Source organism: Mizuhopecten yessoensis, unplaced genomic scaffold (genome assembly GCF_002113885.1).
Source record: "Mizuhopecten yessoensis strain PY_sf001 unplaced genomic scaffold, ASM211388v2 scaffold1779, whole genome shotgun sequence".
Classification (NCBI taxonomy): Eukaryota; Metazoa; Mollusca; class Bivalvia; order Pectinida; family Pectinidae; genus Mizuhopecten; species Mizuhopecten yessoensis.
The window spans coordinates 305456-329162 of record NW_018404217.1 but is presented as its reverse complement, the minus strand read 5'-3'; the positions used below and the strand labels follow the sequence as shown (position 1 = coordinate 329162).

At 35.1% G+C, this 23707-nt stretch overlaps 1 protein-coding gene across 1 annotated transcript; it reads left to right on the top strand.

The window, feature by feature from the left end:
- Positions 1 to 3912: 3912 nt before the first annotated feature.
- Positions 3913 to 22116, top strand: LOC110440845 (alcohol dehydrogenase [NADP(+)]-like). Its single transcript, XM_021483973.1, has 10 exons — positions 3913 to 4124; positions 5043 to 5210; positions 7787 to 7903; positions 8234 to 8311; positions 10653 to 10769; positions 11154 to 11260; positions 11982 to 12063; positions 20393 to 20476; positions 20945 to 21027; positions 21861 to 22116. Exons 1-10 carry the CDS (start codon positions 4035 to 4037, stop codon positions 21901 to 21903), a joined length of 969 nt encoding a protein of 322 aa, XP_021339648.1. The 5' UTR covers positions 3913 to 4034; the 3' UTR covers positions 21904 to 22116.
- Positions 22117 to 23707: the final 1591 nt, after the last annotated feature.

Here is a 23707-nt window from a genome sequence, read left to right as displayed (position 1 = left end):
GTGTTATTGGGGGTGTCAAACTCTGTCAGGAACTATACATCAGGTACACCGGGTTATTGCAGATGTCAAACAATGTAAGGACCTTTACATATTGGTTACAGTGGGTTATCGAGGCATCAAATTCTGTCAGGACCTATATATTAGGTACACCGAGTAATTGGAGGTTTCAAAGTCTGTCAGGACCTATATATTGGGTACACCCGGATATTAAATGTTTCGAACTCTGACAGGACCTATATGTTGGGTACATCGGGTTATTGTAGGTGTCAAACTCAATTAGGACCGATATATTGGCTACACCGGGTTATGAGAGGTTTCAAACTCTGTCAGGACCGATATATTGTTTACACCGGGTTATAAAAGGTGTCAAACCCTATAAGGACCTACATATTGGGTATACCGGGATGTTGGAGGAGGTGTCAAACTCGGTCAAGAAACTATGTTTTGGGTACATCAGGTTATTAGGGTGTCACATATTGTCAGTACCTACATATTTGGTATGTCGTGTTATTGGGGGTGTCAAACTCTGTCAGGAACTATACATCAGGTACACCGGGTTATTGCAGATGTCAAACAATGTAAGGGCCTATACATATTGGTTACACCGGGTTATTCGAGGCATCAAATTCTGTCAGGACCTACATATTGGGCATGTCGTGTTATCGGAGGTATGAAACTCTGTCAGAACCGATATTTTGGGTACACCGGGTTATTGAATGTGTCAAACTCTGACAGGATCTATAAATTGGGTACATTGGATTATTGGAGGCGTCAAATTCTGTCTGGACCTGTGTATTGGGTACACCGGGTAATTGGAGGCGTCAAATTATGTCTGGACCTTTAATTTAGGTACACCGGGTTATTGAATGTGTCAAACTCTGACAAGACCTATATATAGGGTACACCGGGTTATTGGAGGAGGCAAACTCTGTCAGGACCTATGTATTAGTAACACCGGGTTATGGGGGATGTCAAACATTGTCAATACATATATATTAGATAGTACGGGTTATTAAGGGTGTCAAACTCTGTCAGGACCTATATATCGGGTACACCGGGTTAATACGAGGCGTCAAATTATGTCTGGACCTTTGTATTGGGTACACCAGGTTATTGAATGTGTCAGACTCTGACAGGACCTATATCTTGGGTACACCGGGTTATTGGGGTATCCAACATTGTGTCAGGACCTATACATTGGGTACACCGGGTTATTGAATGTGTCAGACTCTGACAGGACCTATATCTTGGGTACACCGGGTTATTAAAGGTGTCAACCTTTGTCAGGACGTATAAAACGGGTACACCGGGTTATTGGAGGAGGCAAACTCTGTCAGGGCCTATAAATTGGTTACACCGGGTTATTGGAGGTGTCAACCTCTGTCAGGACTTATATATATTGGGTACATCGGGTTATTGGAGGCATCAAATTCTGTCAGGACCTATGTATTAGTAACACCGGGTTATGAGGGATGTCAAACATTGTCAAGACCTATATATTGGGTATTACGGGTTATTGAGGGTGTCAAACTGTGTCAGGACCTATATATCGGGTACACCGGGTTATTGGAGGTGTCAAATTCTGTCAGGACCTATATATTAGGTACACCGAGTAATTGGAGGTTTCAAAGTCTGTCAGGACATATGTATTGGGTACACCCGGATATTAAATGTTTCGAACTCTGACAGGACCTATATATTGGGTACATCGGGTTATTGTAGGTGTCAAACTCAATTAGGACCGATATATTGGCTACACCGGGTTATGAGAGGTTTCAAACTCTGTCAGGACCGATATATTGTTTACACCGGGTTATAAAAGGTGTCAAACCCTATAAGGACCTACATATTGGGTATACCGGGATGTTGGAGGAGGTGTCAAACTCGGTCAAGAAACTATGTTTTGGGTACATCAGGTTATTAGGGTGTCACATATTGTCAGTACCTACATATTTGGTATGTCGTTTTATTGGGGGTGTCAAACTCTGTCAGGAACTATACATCAGGTAAACCGGGTTATTGCAGATGTCAAACAATGTAAGGACCTTTACATATTGGTTACACCGGGTTATTCGAGGCATCAAATTCTGTCAGGACCTACATATTGGGCATGTCGTGTTATCGGAGGTATGAAACTCTGTCAGAACCGATATTTTGGGTACACCGGGTTATTGGATGTGTCAAACTCTGACAGGATCTATAAATTGGGTACATTGGATTATTGGAGGCGTCAAATTATGTCTGGACCTTTATTTTAGGTACAACGGGTTATTGAATGTGTCAAACTCTGACAAGACCTATATATTGGGTACACCGGGTTATTGTAGGTATCAAATCTGTCATGACCTATGTATTAGAAACACCGGGTTATGGGGGATGTCAAACATTGTCAAGACATATATATTAGATAGTACGGGTTATTAAGGGTGTCAAACTCTGTCAGGACCTATATATCGGGTACACCGGGTTAATAAGAGGCGTCAAATTATGTCTGGACCTTTGTATTGGGTACACCAGGTTATTGAATGTGTCAGACTCTGACAGGACCTATATCTTGGGTACACCCAGTTATTTAAGGTGTCAACCTCTGTCAGGACGTATAAAACGGGTACACCGGGTTATTGGAGGAGGCAAACTCTGTCAGGGCCTATAAATTGGTTACACCGGGTTATGAGGGATGTCAAACATTGTCAAGACATATATATTAGGTTTTACGGGTTATTGAGGGTGTCAAACTGTGTCAGGACCTATATATCGGGTACACCGGGTTATTGGAGGTGTCAAACTGTGTCAGGACCTATATATATTAGATACGCCGGGTTATTGGAGGTGTCAAACTGTGTCAGGACCTATATATTGGGTATACCGGGATGTTGGAGGAGGGTTCAAACTCTGTCAGGACCTATGTTTTGAGTACATCAGGTTATTAGGATGTCACATATTGTCAGGATCTACATGTTGGGTATGTCGTGTTATTGGAGGTGTCAAACTCTGTCAGGAACTAGTGAGGTACACGGGGTTATTGGGAGTGTCAAAATCTGTCAGAACCTTTAGTTTACGTACACAGGATGTTAGAGGCGTCAGGCCTGACAAGATAGCGCCAAGGTCAGCAAACACAGGTGGTCACTACAGAACGGGTCAAGAGTGAACTGGCCAGTCCATTAGTTTTTATGGAGAGGCAGGGGTAGACTACAGTGTAGCTAATCGACATTCTTACTGTTTTCTTACGTCACGTATTACTCCTGTAAATTAAAATACCATCATGGTAAAATGAAGCTCTCAGCCAAAATAAAAAAACCAAAACATATTTAGATAACTTTGATCACATAGACTCAATACAGCGTTATACTCACTGAAGTACTGATTTTAATACTGAATATTACTACCATTCAAACATAAACCTTGGTTTTACGGATCCCTGTACCACTGTCAACAACTGTTAACTATACTTTGCGGGACTTTTATAGAAATAATAAAGATGACAAGTTTAACCAATGACAGATTTCTGAGTATAACCCCAATGCTGGACTAGAGCGGGACTCGGACCATGAACTTCACATTGTTGTAATATCGCTGTTACCTACTGAGCTACCTGTTAACTAAAGTGTTATGGCCTCACATGTTCTACTGTGATATTGAAAATGAAATTAAGGGGAAGTAATTTATAACTGTATATACGAACTACAGTGCGATGGGACATGTGTGTAACCTGATCATTTTAAACTGGTAATTTAGAATGAATATTGAGTTTTGATAATAACAGCTAGGAGTGTAGAAAGGGAATGAGATATTCACTTTCATTCCACGGATTTTTTTCTGTTTACCTCGGTCCTAGTCGACACCACTTCACAGTGTACACGCGGACATTACATGTATCCGGTTTATCAGCATATTTATTGATAAAGGCTGCTCCGTCGCTACGTTTACGTCCACTAGAGCGCGAGGCGAGCACTACGAACAGGGCCCCAGATATAACGGCCACGATCGCGAGACAGGACACACACACATACACTTGTGGTATACGAGCCGCAGGCATGTCGTCGGGAGTTGCACTGACCGTTCCCATGCCAGGGAAGCCGTACCCTACTGTGGGACTAGGGACGTTTACTATATTTGCTAAAACCGTAAGTATAGTCATAGGTCATAGGTCATCGTAATATTTGATGGGGCACCGCTCAGCACCCTCCCCCCTCCCCGCCCTTCTGAAACTACAGTTCGTCCTCTCCCATAAACTGCCAGTATCACGTAACTACAATCCAATGCAGTTACTCCCTCCCCACCATGAGCATATCTCCCTAGCCAAACTCCCCAACACCTCACATTATCTATCCGAAACGAGTTACCTTATCTGTTAAGCAGACAACATCCAGCCGGTATATGAAATGTTTGTTTAATGATTACTAACACGTCTCTAGTATTGACGATTTAAAAGATTAGTTAGTTTACAGACATACGCTGTACTCTTTGATACTTTATGGACATGCAGTCTGACACCAGGTTCACAATCGTTCATAAACCTCAGTAAATTACTAATGAAAGGTCAACTAATCATTGCAACTGACGTTCGGGTAAATTATTTCAGTGAGATATATCAATAATTCCAGTAAAGCTTTCCTTCGGATACTTATGGAAAGACATTTCCATACGTTAAAGGGCAGATACAGGGACATCTTTAGATTAACGTTTTTCAGATGAGATTGTCTAAATCTTGTATTTTCAAGCCTTATGTACAATATTCAATAGAGAATTATAGGAGTACAATTTTTATAATGTTAGCACCGTGTTATTCTCAATGATCGTTATCATGACGTCACATTTAGAACATATCATAAATAAATAATTAGTCTAATGTCGCATATTACAACTTGGTATCATAGTTATATATCATATATCATATGCCATTACAAATATGGCATGGTACATTGTACACGAGTTATTTTTATTTTATTATCTCCAAAAAATGTAAAGTATGTATAACATGTACTATATCAACTAAACATGAACCAGCAATCACGTTCTTTATATTTTCCTTGGTTTGAAAGGGTGGCGCAGATGAAGTATGCAATGCGGTCAAGTTTGCCATTTCTGAAGGTTACCGACACGTGGACTGCGCACTCGTTTATGATAACGAGAAGGCTGTTGGGGACGGCATAAAGGCGAAAATCGACGACGGAACAATTACCCGGAATGATGTCTATTTAACTACAAAGGTATGCGACGTCAGAGCGTGTCCGGGTTGCTTCGGTTTAATGACGGATTGGTCAAGTTTGCCTTGTCATTTTGTTTGTAAACTACTCCGCAATGACGGATGTGGTTTATGACAAACGACAACAAGTCAGGCCTAAGAGACCAAAGACTATGTAAAAAGATGTTTTGTCATTGACAACGAAGAGAACTTTTTCTTTCACTATCCTTTACATGAACATACCCGATAAGATTAGTTTAGAATGTTTGTACCAAACGATGACACAGCGGACTCTCTCTCATCTGTGAACATCACTTTTGTCTTTCGACAACATGCAGCTGATACTATAGACTCTTGCTTATTTATTTAACAGTATTTCGAACTGAGTTGACTTGGCTTGCTGACTGTATAAGCCAATTGATAGCAAATTGCGCACTTTTCTTAACATGATATATACATATATATATATTCAAAGAGTATATTTCAAACTCGTCGTTATTGTATAAACATCTTTTGTTTATCTTCATATTTACCAAAGAGACATTTCTCTTTCTATCTTTTTTTTTCTAATGACGTCGAGTAATATATGAACTTCTTTATTGCCATAAACTTCTTTCGATACAATTACAGTTGTGAAACAATTGCCAGGGTGATTCTACATTTCCATAAAAATGGCCTTTTCCATCACATCTATTCATCAATTGCAGTTTTGCTTCTGTAAATCCTCTTTCACACAATGCAATGCTTCATCTCTTGAGATATCCTATTGTGTTTAGTATTGTCTCTGATATTGTCAAGTCTTTTACCTTGATAATTTGGTGTTTGGTTTTACGCTCAGGGATCAGTATTTTGCGAATCTTCTTTTCTTAAAGCATTTAAGGAAAATTGCATTGTAATTTTTTGAGTAGAAACATATCTTACTCTCTTTCTATCTAAATAGGTTAAGTGCCACAGTGTGTTTGATATTTCGGTATAACGCCAGCCTCAGGGCGTTTAAAACGTCATTAACGGATTTACTTCCTCACATGACAAAAGTACTAGATTTCGGGGTTCCTCAAGGGTCGGTGTTAGGATCACGGAAATATTGCCTGTACTCAAAACCGATTGGTGAGATTTGTCGGCGTCATAGCCTTCGCTTTCATTGCTATACTGATGACACACAAATTTACATGGTAGTTATACTACAAGACAGTTGCGATACAATTTCAGAAAATCTGGAAGCTTGTGTGACGGATATCAGTACCTGGATGAACACAAACATTATAAAGTTTAATCAGGAAAAGACGGAACTAATCGTCTTTTCCCCAAAGTTTCAGCAAACAATGGCTCCAGCTCAAGGTCGGTGCCAGAACTATTGAGACTGTCCAATCTGTTTAAAACCTAGGGGTATACGTTGATAGTTCACTGAACATGGAGACACAAGTGCATGCTATTGCCAAATCCTGTTACTACAAAATCAGGAACATCGGCTGTATTCGGCAGTTTATAACTGCAAATGCATGCAAGATTTTGGTGCATTCACTTGTTACCTCTCGGTTAGATTATGGTAACGCCCTGCTCTGTGGTACATGTATATCTGATAAACTAACTGGTCGTCTGCAGAAGGTCCATAACACTGCAGCACGGCTGGTTACTCGTACTCGAAAGAGAGAGCATATCACACCTGTGCTATATCCATTGCACTGGTTACCTGTACGATACAGGTCGCAGTACAAAATTTTGGTGTACACATACAAGTCACTGAATGGAACAGCTCCCCAATACCTACAGGAGCTTGTTACCCTGTATCAGCCGTCACGATCACTGCGGTCGGAGTCGGAATCATTGTTGTGTGTCCCAAAACCTCGTACTGTGTCCCAAGGAAACCGGTGCTTTGGGAAGGTTCGTCCACGTTGTGAAATAGCTTACCATCTGCTATAAGAAAGTCGAATACCCTGGCCAAATTCAAGAGGGACATCAAAACTCACCTCTTTACGTCTGCATTTTATGCTCTTTGCAAAAATGTCATGTAAATACCACCCTTTATTTGTTCATTTATGTTCACATGATGACTATTATCTACTTGCTTAAACGTATGAAAGTGATTGTAAGCCTTTGTTTTTGTTTCACAATTATAACTAATACTATTATCCATGTGTTGTAAAGCGCTTTAGAGTGATTTTACAAATCATATAGGGCGCTATATAAATGTTGTATATTATTATTATTATTATTAAAATCCTAACTAGAAGCGTTGTTTAACAGATCTCCCTATACTTAACTTATGAAAATGGATATCAACTGGGCATACATGTAATCATCATTAGTTAATTAATTTGTTTCTCCAACCACGCGAAGTAAATGAAGAAGTGACGTCATGCCGCTGGACTATACATATAGTAAAAATAGCAAATACATCTACCATTAATAAAAAGAGATTATGACATTTCATCATTCAAATATAAAAGTTTTGCTGTATGTAAACGTTACGCTTACAACATTGTGATAACTGCTCCTAGATCATTGAAACATATTTTACTGATAAATAACAATCAATCATCGAAGAGTACGACGTATATTGATGACGTCACATTTACAATATAGTTGTGTGTTACGTTGTAGCTATGGGATACGCATCATAACCCCGACCACGTGGAGGGAGCTCTGAGGAAGTCACTGCGCAGTCTCCAGACCGATTATGTCGATCTGTTTCTCGTGCACTGGCCGTTTGCATTCAAGGTAGTGTTAAAGTGAACCTATTCACGGTTCGGTTTTACAAGATACAAGAGTTTTTATTTAACGTCGCATATTTAAAACAGTAAATATTAGCACTGTTGTGCTATTCTTGCGACTTTTAAGATACCAAACTACTGTCTTAATCCCTAATTGAAATACTGAAATATCAAAGTGTCATGACACTCGAAGGAGGGAGTAAAATGTTTAACGTAACGTATGTATTGTCTATTCCTCAGTCGTGAAAAAAAAAAAAATATTTGAATAATGTGCAAGACATTTGATAATTATTTAACTTGTAATATGGGTAACTAAATATTCGTTCATTATATAAAGGATGGAGACGACCCTTTTCCCAAAGACGCCGACGGTAACATTATCTTCGCTGACCACGACTATGTTGACACGTGGAAGGTATGTACATGTATATACATGTATTAATAGCTATCACATTTACAGTGGCAGGCGAAAAAACATAAGTTTAATTGTCTATCCTAGACTATACTGTTAATGCAACTTCACTAACTTGGAGAGTACATTTACATGGTATATTTGTCTAACAGAGGTAGTATGATTGTGTAACTTGTGATAATACAGACATGTAATGAAAACATGAGTGTGTTGGTGGAGGGTAATGATCATGAATTCATTGAGTTTATTGACTACATTGAGTCTTAAAGATATATTGAGTTAGATATGTGTGTGATAACCCATTTTTATTCATGTTGTGTTGGCACAGTAAGGTTAAACTTACATTGAGTTTGTAGATGTTGTAATAACGGAGTAAGTTTATGAGACCACTGAGTTTGATTATTTTGTGACAATGGAGCAAGTTTATGAAAACATTGAGATTGATTATCTTGTGACATTGGAGCGAGTTTATGAATACATTGAGATTGATTATGTTGTGACAATGGAGCAAGTATATGAAAACATTGAGTTTGATTATGTTGTGACAATGGAGCAAGTTTATTAAAACATTGAGTTTGTAGATGTTGTAATAACGGAGTAAGTTTATAGAGACCATTGAGTTTGATTATGTTGTGACAATGGAGCAAGTATATGAAAACATTGAGTTTGATTATGTTGTGACAATGGAGCAAGTATATGAAAACATTGAGTTTGATTATGTTGTGACAATGGAGCAAGTATATGAAAACATTGAGTTTGATTATGTTGTGACAATGGAGCAAGTTTATAAATACATTGAGGTTGATTATGTTGTGACAATGGAGCAAGTTTATGAATACATTGAGATTGATTATGTTGTGACAATGGAGCAAGTTTATGAATACATTGAGATTGATTATGTTGTGACAATGGAGCAAGTTTATGAAAACATTGAGTTTGTAGATGTTGTAATAACGGAGTAAGTTTATAGAGACCATTGAGTTTGATTATGTTGTGACAATGGAGCAAGTTTATTAAAACATTGAGTTTGTAGATGTTGTAATAACGGAGTAAGTTTATAGAGACCATTGAGTTTGATTATGTTGTGACAATGGAGCAAGTATATGAAAACATTGAGTTTGATTATGTTGTGACAATGGAGCAAGTATATGAAAACATTGAGTTTGATTATGTTGTGACAATGGAGCAAGTTTATAAATACGTTGAGTTTGATTATGTTGTGACAATGGAGCAAGTTTATAAATACATTGAGGTTGATTATGTTGTGACAATGGAGCAAGTTTATGAATACATTGAGATTGATTATGTTGTGACAATGGAGCAAGTATATGAAAACATTGAGTTTGATTATGTTGTGACAATGGAGCAAGTATATGAAAACATTGAGTTTGATTATGTTGTGACAATGGAGCAAGTATATGAAAACATTGAGTTTGATTATGTTGTGACAATGGAGCAAGTTTATAAATACGTTGAGTTTGATTATGTTGTGACAATGGAGCAAGTATATGAAAACATTGAGTTTGATTATGTTGTGACAATGGAGCAAGTTTATAAATACATTGAGGTTGATTATGTTGTGACAATGGAGCAAGTTTATGAGACCACTGAGTTTGATTATTTTGTGACAATGGAGCAAGTTTATGAAATCATTGAGATTGATTATCTTGTGACATTGGAGCGAGTTTATGAATACATTGAGATTGATTATGTTGTGACAATGGAGCAAGTTTATGAGACCACTGAGTTTGATTATTTTGTGACAATGGAGCAAGTTTATGAAATCATTGAGATTGATTATCTTGTGACATTGGAGCGAGTTTATGAATACATTGAGATTGATTATGTTGTGACAATGGAGCAAGTATATGAAAACATTGAGTTTGATTATGTTGTGACAATGGAGCAAGTATATGAAAACATTGAGTTTGATTATGTTGTGACAATGGAGCAAGTTTATTAAAACATTGAGTTTGTAGATGTTGTAATAACGGAGTAAGTTTATAGAGACCATTGAGTTTGATTTTGATGTGAGAACGGAGTAAGTTTATGAAAACATTGAGTTTGTTAATGAAGTGATGGCATAGTGTATACTCAATACATTGAAATTGTTTGTATATGGTGTGCTGGTAAAATAAAGTAAAAGTACATTGAGTTTAATGAATACATTGAGTTTAACGAATACATTGAGTTTAATGAATACATTGAGTTTAATGAAAACATTGAGTTTACTTATTGAGTTGTCTTATCATTAAACATCATAGCTTATGAGGACACATATAACTTGATATCAAAATATTGCGGCTTTAAAACATAAATATTTCTTTAATTTACATATTTCAAGGCGATGGAGAAACTTGTCGGAGCAGGACTAGCTAAGGCCATAGGAATCTCCAACTTTAACAAAAAACAGATAGAAAGAGTGTTAGAGGTGGCAACGATAAAACCCGCAAATATACAGGTACGCCTTAATTAGTAAATTCACTTATCACAATCGTTATTTTCTATAGAACCAACAGTATACTTGTTCAAACTCTGAACTGCAAACTCAATAGTATATTTAGAAATAAAGAAATAATATATACTTAGATAACAATACCTTTTTCTAAATTTCACGATAAGCTTTAGACTCGTTTGAAGCTTTTAACATAGAAAATATAACACGTATTACTAATACAACGTTTGTGTTTGTAATTAATCGCTAACACATGAACTATATTATAGAATGTTTTTGGAATGATAGAGCGTTAAAATGTTCTCAAGAAATCAAATCAAGTGTTTACTACAAGAATGATTTTATCGTAATGTACTGTCAATATTAAGATGCTTGGATGTGTTTGTTTAGATTGAAAGTCACCCGTATTTCCTGAACGATAGACTGGTCACCTTCTGTAAGCAACATGGGATGACCGCCACCGCTTATGCCCCTCTTGCCAACCCCAGTAGAACATGGTACATGTGATTTATACTTCTAGAGGAATGAGATGATGTTATTACCACTCGCTGGCCCGACAATTCGGGGATAGGTGCTTAAGAACACAGAGCTTTAGCTGCTGTACATTATTGCGTCGATATTAACCCTTTCGTCACTGTAGACCATAATGGACTCAACCAGATCAATGCATTGTAGAGTCTACTAAAGTTACATAGGGGTGAAAGGGTTAAGAAGTTGTATATTGTGATATTGTTGTTGTTTTCTGTATTCAATTGGTAAATGCTTAAAATCAAATTCATGCTATTATATTGGAATCATCTTGTAAGAGGACTTACAGTGTATAATAGTTAGCACACACATATACAAAGTAAAACTGAACCGGTGATAGATACAGCTGTTAAAACGTAATTCTATATCTCTCTGTTTGGCAGTTATTACATGTACAAGGTAAATTTGATCAAAAAGAAAGTGAACGAGTCGTAAGAGAGTGTGATCAAATATAAATCATTTCCCTTTGTCTACTTTAATCTTTACATGTTATATAAAGAAATGTAAGCTGAGCATTTGGAAATCGTTATTTTAAGCATTAATTTCATGAAAATAAAAATGTAGCCTTTCGTGCCGAAAAGTATTACTGAGAAGTTAGCAAACATTGCTGTGTTAACTCTATGTGAATTGGTTCCGTGTATTAATCCTGCATGACTGAACCAGACAAATATATTATCCACACCCTTGCAGGAAGAGCCCAGACGAACCAATAATATTCGACGAACAGGTTTTGAAAGACATCTCCGCAGCAAAGGGAAAATCTATCGCTCAGGTAATAAATCATTTTTTAATGGAAGCAGAAATACCTCCCTTTGATCATAACTCTCCTTCTGTTTTACTATGCTTGTGCTGTCGATCAGTTTGGTATTTGAATAAATCGACATTTACAATCCATGTTGAAAAAATAATTGTTCGTTTGTGAAATTACAAAATATCATTAACCCCTATAATTGAACCATGCGGCGCGATCGTATGCATTTTATTTTTGTAATGGCAACAATTCTATCGGTCGACTTTTGAATATACAATTGTGCACAAGTTAAGACGACAGTTAGCTCCCTTGTCTTGTTTAAAGACAACATAGCACATATTTGATATGGTGATAAACTTCGGTTCATGAAATTGCTTCGTGACAACCCATATTATAGTTGTGATTCAGACATGTATGTTACTGATAGGGTGTTTCGTATGCATACAGATTTTTTGTGTTTTTAACAAAACTCGAAAGTTATTTATCGATGTCCTACCGTTCTGCAATATGGAGATAAATTACCACAGTGCTTTTCTTCACAGTCCTTACATTACACTGTGTTTATGTCCGGAAACTTATGAACATGTAACCATGTTATTTGAATAAAAGCTAAAATGTTTCGAGAGTTGCTTCAACGTTTTGGAATAAATGCAGAAACAACTGTCTGACGACAGGTCACTCAGGGCATACATGCTGCTAACAAGGCATACTGATCACAAACAATATGATTATGGAGTCACATGATTTAACACTGCTAAGTATATAATGACCTACTTTCATATTGCATGATGTAAACACTGTTAATGACCTACTTACATGATGTAAACACTGTTAATGACCTACTTACATGATGTAAACACTGTTAATGACCTACTTACATGATGTAAACACTGTTAATGACCTACTTACATGATGTAAACACTGTTAATGACCTACTTACATGATGTAAACACTGTTAATGACCTACTTACATGATGTAAACACTGTTAATGACCTACTTACATGATGTAAACACTGTTAATGACCTACTTACATGATGTAAACACTGTTAATGACCTACTTACATGATGTAAACACTGTTAATGACCTACTTACATGATGTAAACACTGTTAATGACCTACTTACATGATGTAAACACTGTTAATGACCTACTTACATGATGTAAACACTGTTAATGACCTACTTACATGATGTAAACACTGTTAATGACCTACTTACATGATGTAAACACTGTTAATGACCTACTTACATGATGTAAACACTGTTAATGACCTACTTACATGATGTAAACACTGTTAATGACCTACTTACATGATGTAAACACTGTTAATGACCTACTTACATGATGTAAACACTGTTAATGACCTACTTACATGATGTAAACACTGTTAATGACCTACTTACATGATGTAAACACTGTTAATGACCTACTTACATGATGTAAACACTGTTAATGACCTACTTACATGATGTAAACACTGTTAATGACCTACTTACATGATGTAAACACTGTTAATGACCTACTTACATGATGTAAACACTGTTAATGACCTACTTACATGATGTAAACACTGTTAATGACCTACTTACATGATGTAAACACTGTTAATGACCTACTTACATGATGTAAACACTGTTAATGACCTACTTACATGATGTAAACACTGTTAATGACCTACTTACATGATGTAAACACTGTTAATGACCTACTTACATGATGTAAACACTGTTAATGACCTACTTACATGATGTAAACACTGTTAATGACCTACTTACATGATGTAAACACTGTTAATGACCTACTTACATGATGTAAACACTGTTAATGACCTACTTACATGATGTAAACACTGTTAATGACCTACTTACATGATGTAAACACTGTTAATGACCTACTTACATGATGTAAACACTGTTAATGACCTACTTACATGATGTAAACACTGTTAATGACCTACTTACATGATGTAAACACTGTTAATGACCTACTTACATGATGTAAACACTGTTAATGACCTACTTACATGATGTAAACACTGTTAATGACCTACTTACATGATGTAAACACTGTTAATGACCTACTTACATGATGTAAACACTGTTAATGACCTACTTACATGATGTAAACACTGTTAATGACCTACTTACATGATGTAAACACTGTTAATGACCTACTTACATGATGTAAACACTGTTAATGACCTACTTACATGATGTAAACACTGTTAATGACCTACTTACATGATGTAAACACTGTTAATGACCTACTTACATGATGTAAACACTGTTAATGACCTACTTACATGATGTAAACACTGTTAATGACCTACTTACATGATGTAAACACTGTTAATGACCTACTTACATGATGTAAACACTGTTAATGACCTACTTACATGATGTAAACACTGTTAATGACCTACTTACATGATGTAAACACTGTTAATGACCTACTTACATGATGTAAACACTGTTAATGACCTACTTACATGATGTAAACACTGTTAATGACCTACTTACATGATGTAAACACTGTTAATGACCTACTTACATGATGTAAACACTGTTAATGACCTACTTACATGATGTAAACACTGTTAATGACCTACTTACATGATGTAAACACTGTTAATGACCTACTTACATGATGTAAACACTGTTAATGACCTACTTACATGATGTAAACACTGTTAATGACCTACTTACATGATGTAAACACTGTTAATGACCTACTTACATGATGTAAACACTGTTAATGACCTACTTACATGATGTAAACACTGTTAATGACCTACTTACATGATGTAAACACTGTTAATGACCTACTTACATGATGTAAACACTGTTAATGACCTACTTACATGATGTAAACACTGTTAATGACCTACTTACATGATGTAAACACTGTTAATGACCTACTTACATGATGTAAACACTGTTAATGACCTACTTACATGATGTAAACACTGTTAATGACCTACTTACATGATGTAAACACTGTTAATGACCTACTTACATGATGTAAACACTGTTAATGACCTACTTACATGATGTAAACACTGTTAATGACCTACTTACATGATGTAAACACTGTTAATGACCTACTTACATGATGTAAACACTGTTAATGACCTACTTACATGATGTAAACACTGTTAATGACCTACTTACATGATGTAAACACTGTTAATGACCTACTTACATGATGTAAACACTGTTAATGACCTACTTACATGATGTAAACACTGTTAATGACCTACTTACATGATGTAAACACTGTTAATGACCTACTTACATGATGTAAACACTGTTAATGACCTACTTACATGATGTAAACACTGTTAATGACCTACTTACATGATGTAAACACTGTTAATGACCTACTTACATGATGTAAACACTGTTAATGACCTACTTACATGATGTAAACACTGTTAATGACCTACTTACATGATGTAAACACTGTTAATGACCTACTTACATGATGTAAACACTGTTAATGACCTACTTACATGATGTAAACACTGTTAATGACCTACTTACATGATGTAAACACTGTTAATGACCTACTTACATGATGTAAACACTGTTAATGACCTACTTACATGATGTAAACACTGTTAATGACCTACTTACATGATGTAAACACTGTTAATGACCTACTTACATGATGTAAACACTGTTAATGACCTACTTACATGATGTAAACACTGTTAATGACCTACTTACATGATGTAAACACTGTTAATGACCTACTTACATGATGTAAACACTGTTAATGACCTACTTACATGATGTAAACACTGTTAATGACCTACTTACATGATGTAAACACTGTTAATGACCTACTTACATGATGTAAACACTGTTAATGACCTACTTACATGATGTAAACACTGTTAATGACCTACTTACATGATGTAAACACTGTTAATGACCTACTTACATGATGTAAACACTGTTAATGACCTACTTACATGATGTAAACACTGTTAATGACCTACTTACATGATGTAAACACTGTTAATGACCTACTTACATGATGTAAACACTGTTAATGACCTACTTACATGATGTAAACACTGTTAATGACCTACTTACATGATGTAAACACTGTTAATGACCTACTTACATGATGTAAACACTGTTAATGACCTACTTACATGATGTAAACACTGTTAATGACCTACTTACATGATGTAAACACTGTTAATGACCTACTTACATGATGTAAACACTGTTAATGACCTACTTACATGATGTAAACACTGTTAATGACCTACTTACATGATGTAAACACTGTTAATGACCTACTTACATGATGTAAACACTGTTAATGACCTACTTACATGATGTAAACACTGTTAATGACCTACTTACATGATGTAAACACTGTTAATGACCTACTTACATGATGTAAACACTGTTAATGACCTACTTACATGATGTAAACACTGTTAATGACCTACTTACATGATGTAAACACTGTTAATGACCTACTTACATGATGTAAACACTGTTAATGACCTACTTACATGATGTAAACACTGTTAATGACCTACTTACATGATGTAAACACTGTTAATGACCTACTTACATGATGTAAACACTGTTAATGACCTACTTACATGATGTAAACACTGTTAATGACCTACTTACATGATGTAAACACTGTTAATGACCTACTTACATGATGTAAACACTGTTAATGACCTACTTACATGATGTAAACACTGTTAATGACCTACTTACATGATGTAAACACTGTTAATGACCTACTTACATGATGTAAACACTGTTAATGACCTACTTACATGATGTAAACACTGTTAATGACCTACTTACATGATGTAAACACTGTTAATGACCTACTTACATGATGTAAACACTGTTAATGACCTACTTACATGATGTAAACACTGTTAATGACCTACTTACATGATGTAAACACTGTTAATGACCTACTTACATGATGTAAACACTGTTAATGACCTACTTACATGATGTAAACACTGTTAATGACCTACTTACATGATGTAAACACTGTTAATGACCTACTTACATGATGTAAACACTGTTAATGACCTACTTACATGATGTAAACACTGTTAATGACCTACTTACATGATGTAAACACTGTTAATGACCTACTTACATGATGTAAACACTGTTAATGACCTACTTACATGATGTAAACACTGTTAATGACCTACTTACATGATGTAAACACTGTTAATGACCTACTTACATGATGTAAACACTGTTAATGACCTACTTACATGATGTAAACACTGTTAATGACCTACTTACATGATGTAAACACTGTTAATGACCTACTTACATGATGTAAACACTGTTAATGACCTACTTACATGATGTAAACACTGTTAATGACCTACTTACATGATGTAAACACTGTTAATGACCTACTTACATGATGTAAACACTGTTAATGACCTACTTACATGATGTAAACACTGTTAATGACCTACTTACATGATGTAAACACTGTTAATGACCTACTTACATGATGTAAACACTGTTAATGACCTACTTACATGATGTAAACACTGTTAATGACCTACTTACATGATGTAAACACTGTTAATGACCTACTTACATGATGTAAACACTGTTAATGACCTACTTACATGATGTAAACACTGTTAATGACCTACTTACATGATGTAAACACTGTTAATGACCTACTTACATGATGTAAACACTGTTAATGACCTACTTACATGATGTAAACACTGTTAATGACCTACTTACATGATGTAAACACTGTTAATGACCTACTTACATGATGTAAACACTGTTAATGACCTACTTACATGATGTAAACACTGTTAATGACCTACTTACATGATGTAAACACTGTTAATGACCTACTTACATGATGTAAACACTGTTAATGACCTACTTACATGATGTAAACACTGTTAATGACCTACTTACATGATGTAAACACTGTTAATGACCTACTTACATGATGTAAACACTGTTAATGACCTACTTACATGATGTAAACACTGTTAATGACCTACTTACATGATGTAAACACTGTTAATGACCTACTTACATGATGTAAACACTGTTAATGACCTACTTACATGATGTAAACACTGTTAATGACCTACTTACATGATGTAAACACTGTTAATGACCTACTTACATGATGTAAACACTGTTAATGACCTACTTACATGATGTAAACACTGTTAATGACCTACTTACATGATGTAAACACTGTTAATGACCTACTTACATGATGTAAACACTGTTAATGACCTACTTACATGATGTAAACACTGTTAATGACCTACTTACATGATGTAAACACTGTTAATGACCTACTTACATGATGTAAACACTGTTAATGACCTACTTACATGATGTAAACACTGTTAATGACCTACTTACATGATGTAAACACTGTTAATGACCTACTTACATGATGTAAACACTGTTAATGACCTACTTACATGATGTAAACACTGTTAATGACCTACTTACATGATGTAAACACTGTTAATGACCTACTTACATGATGTAAACACTGTTAATGACCTACTTACATGATGTAAACACTGTTAATGACCTACTTACATGATGTAAACACTGTTAATGACCTACTTACATGATGTAAACACTGTTAATGACCTACTTACATGATGTAAACACTGTTAATGACCTACTTACATGATGTAAACACTGTTAATGACCTACTTACATGATGTAAACACTGTTAATGACCTACTTACATGATGTAAACACTGTTAATGACCTACTTACATGATGTAAACACTGTTAATGACCTACTTACATGATGTAAACACTGTTAATGACCTACTTACATGATGTAAACACTGTTAATGACCTACTTACATGATGTAAACACTGTTAATGACCTACTTACATGATGTAAACACTGTTAATGACCTACTTACATGATGTAAACACTGTTAATGACCTACTTACATGATGTAAACACTGTTAATGACCTACTTACATGATGTAAACACTGTTAATGACCTACTTACATGATGTAAACACTGTTAATGACCTACTTACATGATGTAAACACTGTTAATGACCTACTTACATGATGTAAACACTGTTAATGACCTACTTACATGATGTAAACACTGTTAATGACCTACTTACATGATGTAAACACTGTTAATGACCTACTTACATGATGTAAACACTGTTAATGACCTACTTACATGATGTAAACACTGTTAATGACCTACTTACATGATGTAAACACTGTTAATGACCTACTTACATGATGTAAACACTGTTAATGACCTACTTACATGATGTAAACACTGTTAATGACCTACTTACATGATGTAAACACTGTTAATGACCTACTTACATGATGTAAACACTGTTAATGACCTACTTACATGATGTAAACACTGTTAATGACCTACTTACATGATGTAAACACTGTTAATGACCTACTTACATGATGTAAACACTGTTAATGACCTACTTACATGATGTAAACACTGTTAATGACCTACTTACATGATGTAAACACTGTTAATGACCTACTTACATGATGTAAACACTGTTAATGACCTACTTACATGATGTAAACACTGTTAATGACCTACTTACATGATGTAAACACTGTTAATGACCTACTTACATGATGTAAACACTGTTAATGACCTACTTACATGATGTAAACACTGTTAATGACCTACTTACATGATGTAAACACTGTTAATGACCTACTTACATGATGTAAACACTGTTAATGACCTACTTACATGATGTAAACACTGTTAATGACCTACTTACATGATGTAAACACTGTTAATGACCTACTTACATGATGTAAACACTGTTAATGACCTACTTACATGATGTAAACACTGTTAATGACCTACTTACATGATGTAAACACTGTTAATGACCTACTTACATGATGTAAACACTGTTAATGACCTACTTACATGATGTAAACACTGTTAATGACCTACTTACATGATGTAAACACTGTTAATGACCTACTTACATGATGTAAACACTGTTAATGACCTACTTACATGATGTAAACACTGTTAATGACCTACTTACATGATGTAAACACTGTTAATGACCTACTTACATGATGTAAACACTGTTAATGACCTACTTACATGATGTAAACACTGTTAATGACCTACTTACATGATGTAAACACTGTTAATGACCTACTTACATGATGTAAACACTGTTTATGACCTACTTACATGATGTAAACACCGGTAATAACATATTGACATGATGTAAATACTTTAACTGACCTTCTTTCCTGATGTAAACACTGTTATGACCTACTTACAGGTGGTGCTAAGGTTCCACCTACAGAGGGGTCTCGTTGTTATTCCAAAAAGTATTACTCCGGCCAGGATCAAAGAAAATCTACAAGTATGTATTCTAGTCTATGATCAGTTTGATGTATCAGAAACTCAATTATTAAAATCGGTTATTGATATTGTAGAAATTGTAATCAATACGATTTATGTATAGATTATTCATCTTAGATTTGAAGGAAAGATGGTTAAGATTTTCTTTTATTTATATATACCATCCTATGTAATACAATTTAAATTACATTTGAAGTTGTAATAAATATTAAGATAATAGCGATGCAACATTTACCGACCGGGAACTGATCCTGCGATTTTTTTTCTCCTTATGGGACTTTAACTGCAATGTTGAGAAACTTTCCAAGAAAAATCAGTTATGCCTCACATGATGTGGACAGATTGGATATTTTCCCCAGAAGGATCTTTACTGTTGTATTTTTGAAATAACCAAAAATAACTTGTGTAAAACCTATGTTACAAATTAGAATAAAACATTTGCATTAAAATGAATACGTTATTTATTCAGTTATACGACTTTGACCTTTCCGAGTCCGAAATGCAGCAAATAGCTGGATTAGATAGAAATCTTCGCTTCTTCAAGGAAGGGATGTGAGTATAAACAGTATAGCTCCTGCTAACTCGACAGTTTAACCAATGTGATTAGGCCAATTGTTTTTTACATGTGTTTCCCGTTTCCCGACCGACCTTATTTTTTTCATGCCGACCCTTAAAGAAGTGGATTTAGGAGTCTTGAGGAAGGAGGTTGAGTTAGGGAGAGAAAAGATATGTTTATAAGATTTTAAAATATTGAAATACAGCATCTAACCAAGTAGGATAGATGTGTTATCCAACATAAGGCTGTCAGACGTCAGATACACGTTTTATAGATAATATGTTTAATCAGAAAGCTGACGCCAGAACGTTCACCGCACAAGTAAGACGCATCAAAGAACACTTGTAAATAAAAGAGAGCTAGCATAACATAAACGTAGAACAGTAAACAGAAACAACATTCCACTACTCTATATTCGAAGCCCTTCTGAAAAATTCGACAAAGAACTCAACAGCTGTAAATTCCATGTCTGTTGAACTCTTTGGGCCTCGAATGTTGAGTAGTGGAATGCTGCATTTTAAGGAGTTATTTCTGTTGACTTTTTCGGTTACGTTTTTTGTAGAGATGGTAAATATACAGGGTTTGTTCTCGTCATTCTCTAGCACTGCCTACAGGGGGAAGGGGGGGGGGGGGGGGGGGNCGGCTAAATGAATTGTCATAAAATATGAACCAGTACTTTTGAAGTATTTATGTAAACAATATCGTAATAGAGATCGGTACATTGATTGATTTCTACAATATTTCTACATACTAGTGTTACAGTTGTACTGCCTGGTTTTGAGTGTGGCGTTAAACATTATATCTGTCCATATATTTTGTTTTATTGCAGGGCGGCAAGTCACAAATATTACGGTTTCCACGACGAATTCTGAGGCACTGTCAATCAAGAAAAGTGACGCCATTACGACCATCATGGTACAAACAGGACGGTTGATGTGATTTGTTATTATTTCGATAACAGTCCCTGTATGATTCCTGTCGTACCCGCCTGCTGGCCATAGACAAAGAATGTCTCTTTCTCGTGAAGGAACATATTTTACTCTCTGTAACAAATTGTCAATAAAAACAACTTTCAGTAAAAGAAATTTGGTGATTTTTGTATGTGAATCTTCACAATTTAAGATTTTGATCCGATAGATTGCTTGCATACATATTGGCTAATTAGGTCCGGATTGAGCACAATCACAACATGAACCCTCTACTTGTTACGACCAGCAAGGTGCCTGGTCAAAGGTGAAATCCCCCGAAGACAGAATGAATTAGGCAACACATTACGTTTGAAAGTCGTGTAATGTTATTATTGCTCTCCTCTCTTAATATCATAGATATAGATTACTTTCTGAATAGGTTATCTCCCTTACACTACTGATAATCTGTAACCTGTCTGATAACTGAAGTTATAATCGTTTCTTCTTATAACTATAGTGTACTAGTATATGAATAAATCTTAAAAAATATAACGAGATTGTCTCAAATGATTGATTTTATGTTCTGTCTGGTGAGATAAATCTCCATTTACATACTGTATATAATTATTTGTATATACGTATTTAATATAATTAATTTGTTTATCTGCTTCAATTGGATTTTTTAAATTTTATACTGACTTATATTTGAACATGTTACAATGAATTCAGGAAACTACTGTTATTAATTGTGTTGATAATACTTAAGTTCAGTATACCAGTCCCTATGAAATTTATATTTAATATATCAAATTGATGTTTTCCAAATTCTGGTAATATTATTTTTCATTAGTCCCTACTGTTATTTCTTTCCTCAAGTTTCTGCATAATTTGCTTTTTTTGGTGTGTTAGTGGTATGTAAGTATGTTTGTGTGTGATTGTAAGCTATGTTATAGATCTTGCTTTATTACTGCCTGTAATACCATTATGATATCACTACATATAAACTCAAGATATTATACAAAGTATACAGTCTGTTTGTTATAAAACTACTACTTCTGATGTCAGGAAATATTCACTCTAATCCAGGTCCCTCATCAATCAGTATTAATCAAAGAAACTACTATAATGATTTATCAATAATGCACTTAAATGTTAGGTCTCTACGGGACAAGGTTGATCTTATAGATACTGAATTCACTGACTATGACATCCTATGTCTTACAGAAACTCACCTGAATAATGAAATCACTGAATCTGATTTGCAAATTAAATCACATCCTAACTCATATCGTAGAGACAGACAATCACAACACGGTGGTGGTATTATGATATATACTAAAAACAACCTCTTAATAAATCACAGAACTGATCTTGAAACTGAAGACATAGAACTTGTCATCCTAGAAATTAACACTTCTAACAAAAAAATACTTCTCTGCTGTCTTTATAGACCTCCTAATACAAAAATAGATTACTGGAATAAACATTTTGGATAATCTTTCTAATACTAATCTTAATATCATTATCACTGGTGACATAAATGTTGACTTTATAACAATGAAACCTAATTCACATCTTGCAAGATTAATTACTAAATATCACTTCAAAAACTGCAACCTTAATTGATGTATTTATTACTAATAATGTTAACATTTTCAACTCAACACAAGGACTTTCCCTTCACTGTAGTGATCACTGCCCCATTCTTGCTAACATTTGTTTTGAAACACTAAAAAATAAACCATTCAAGAAACCTATATATAAATTC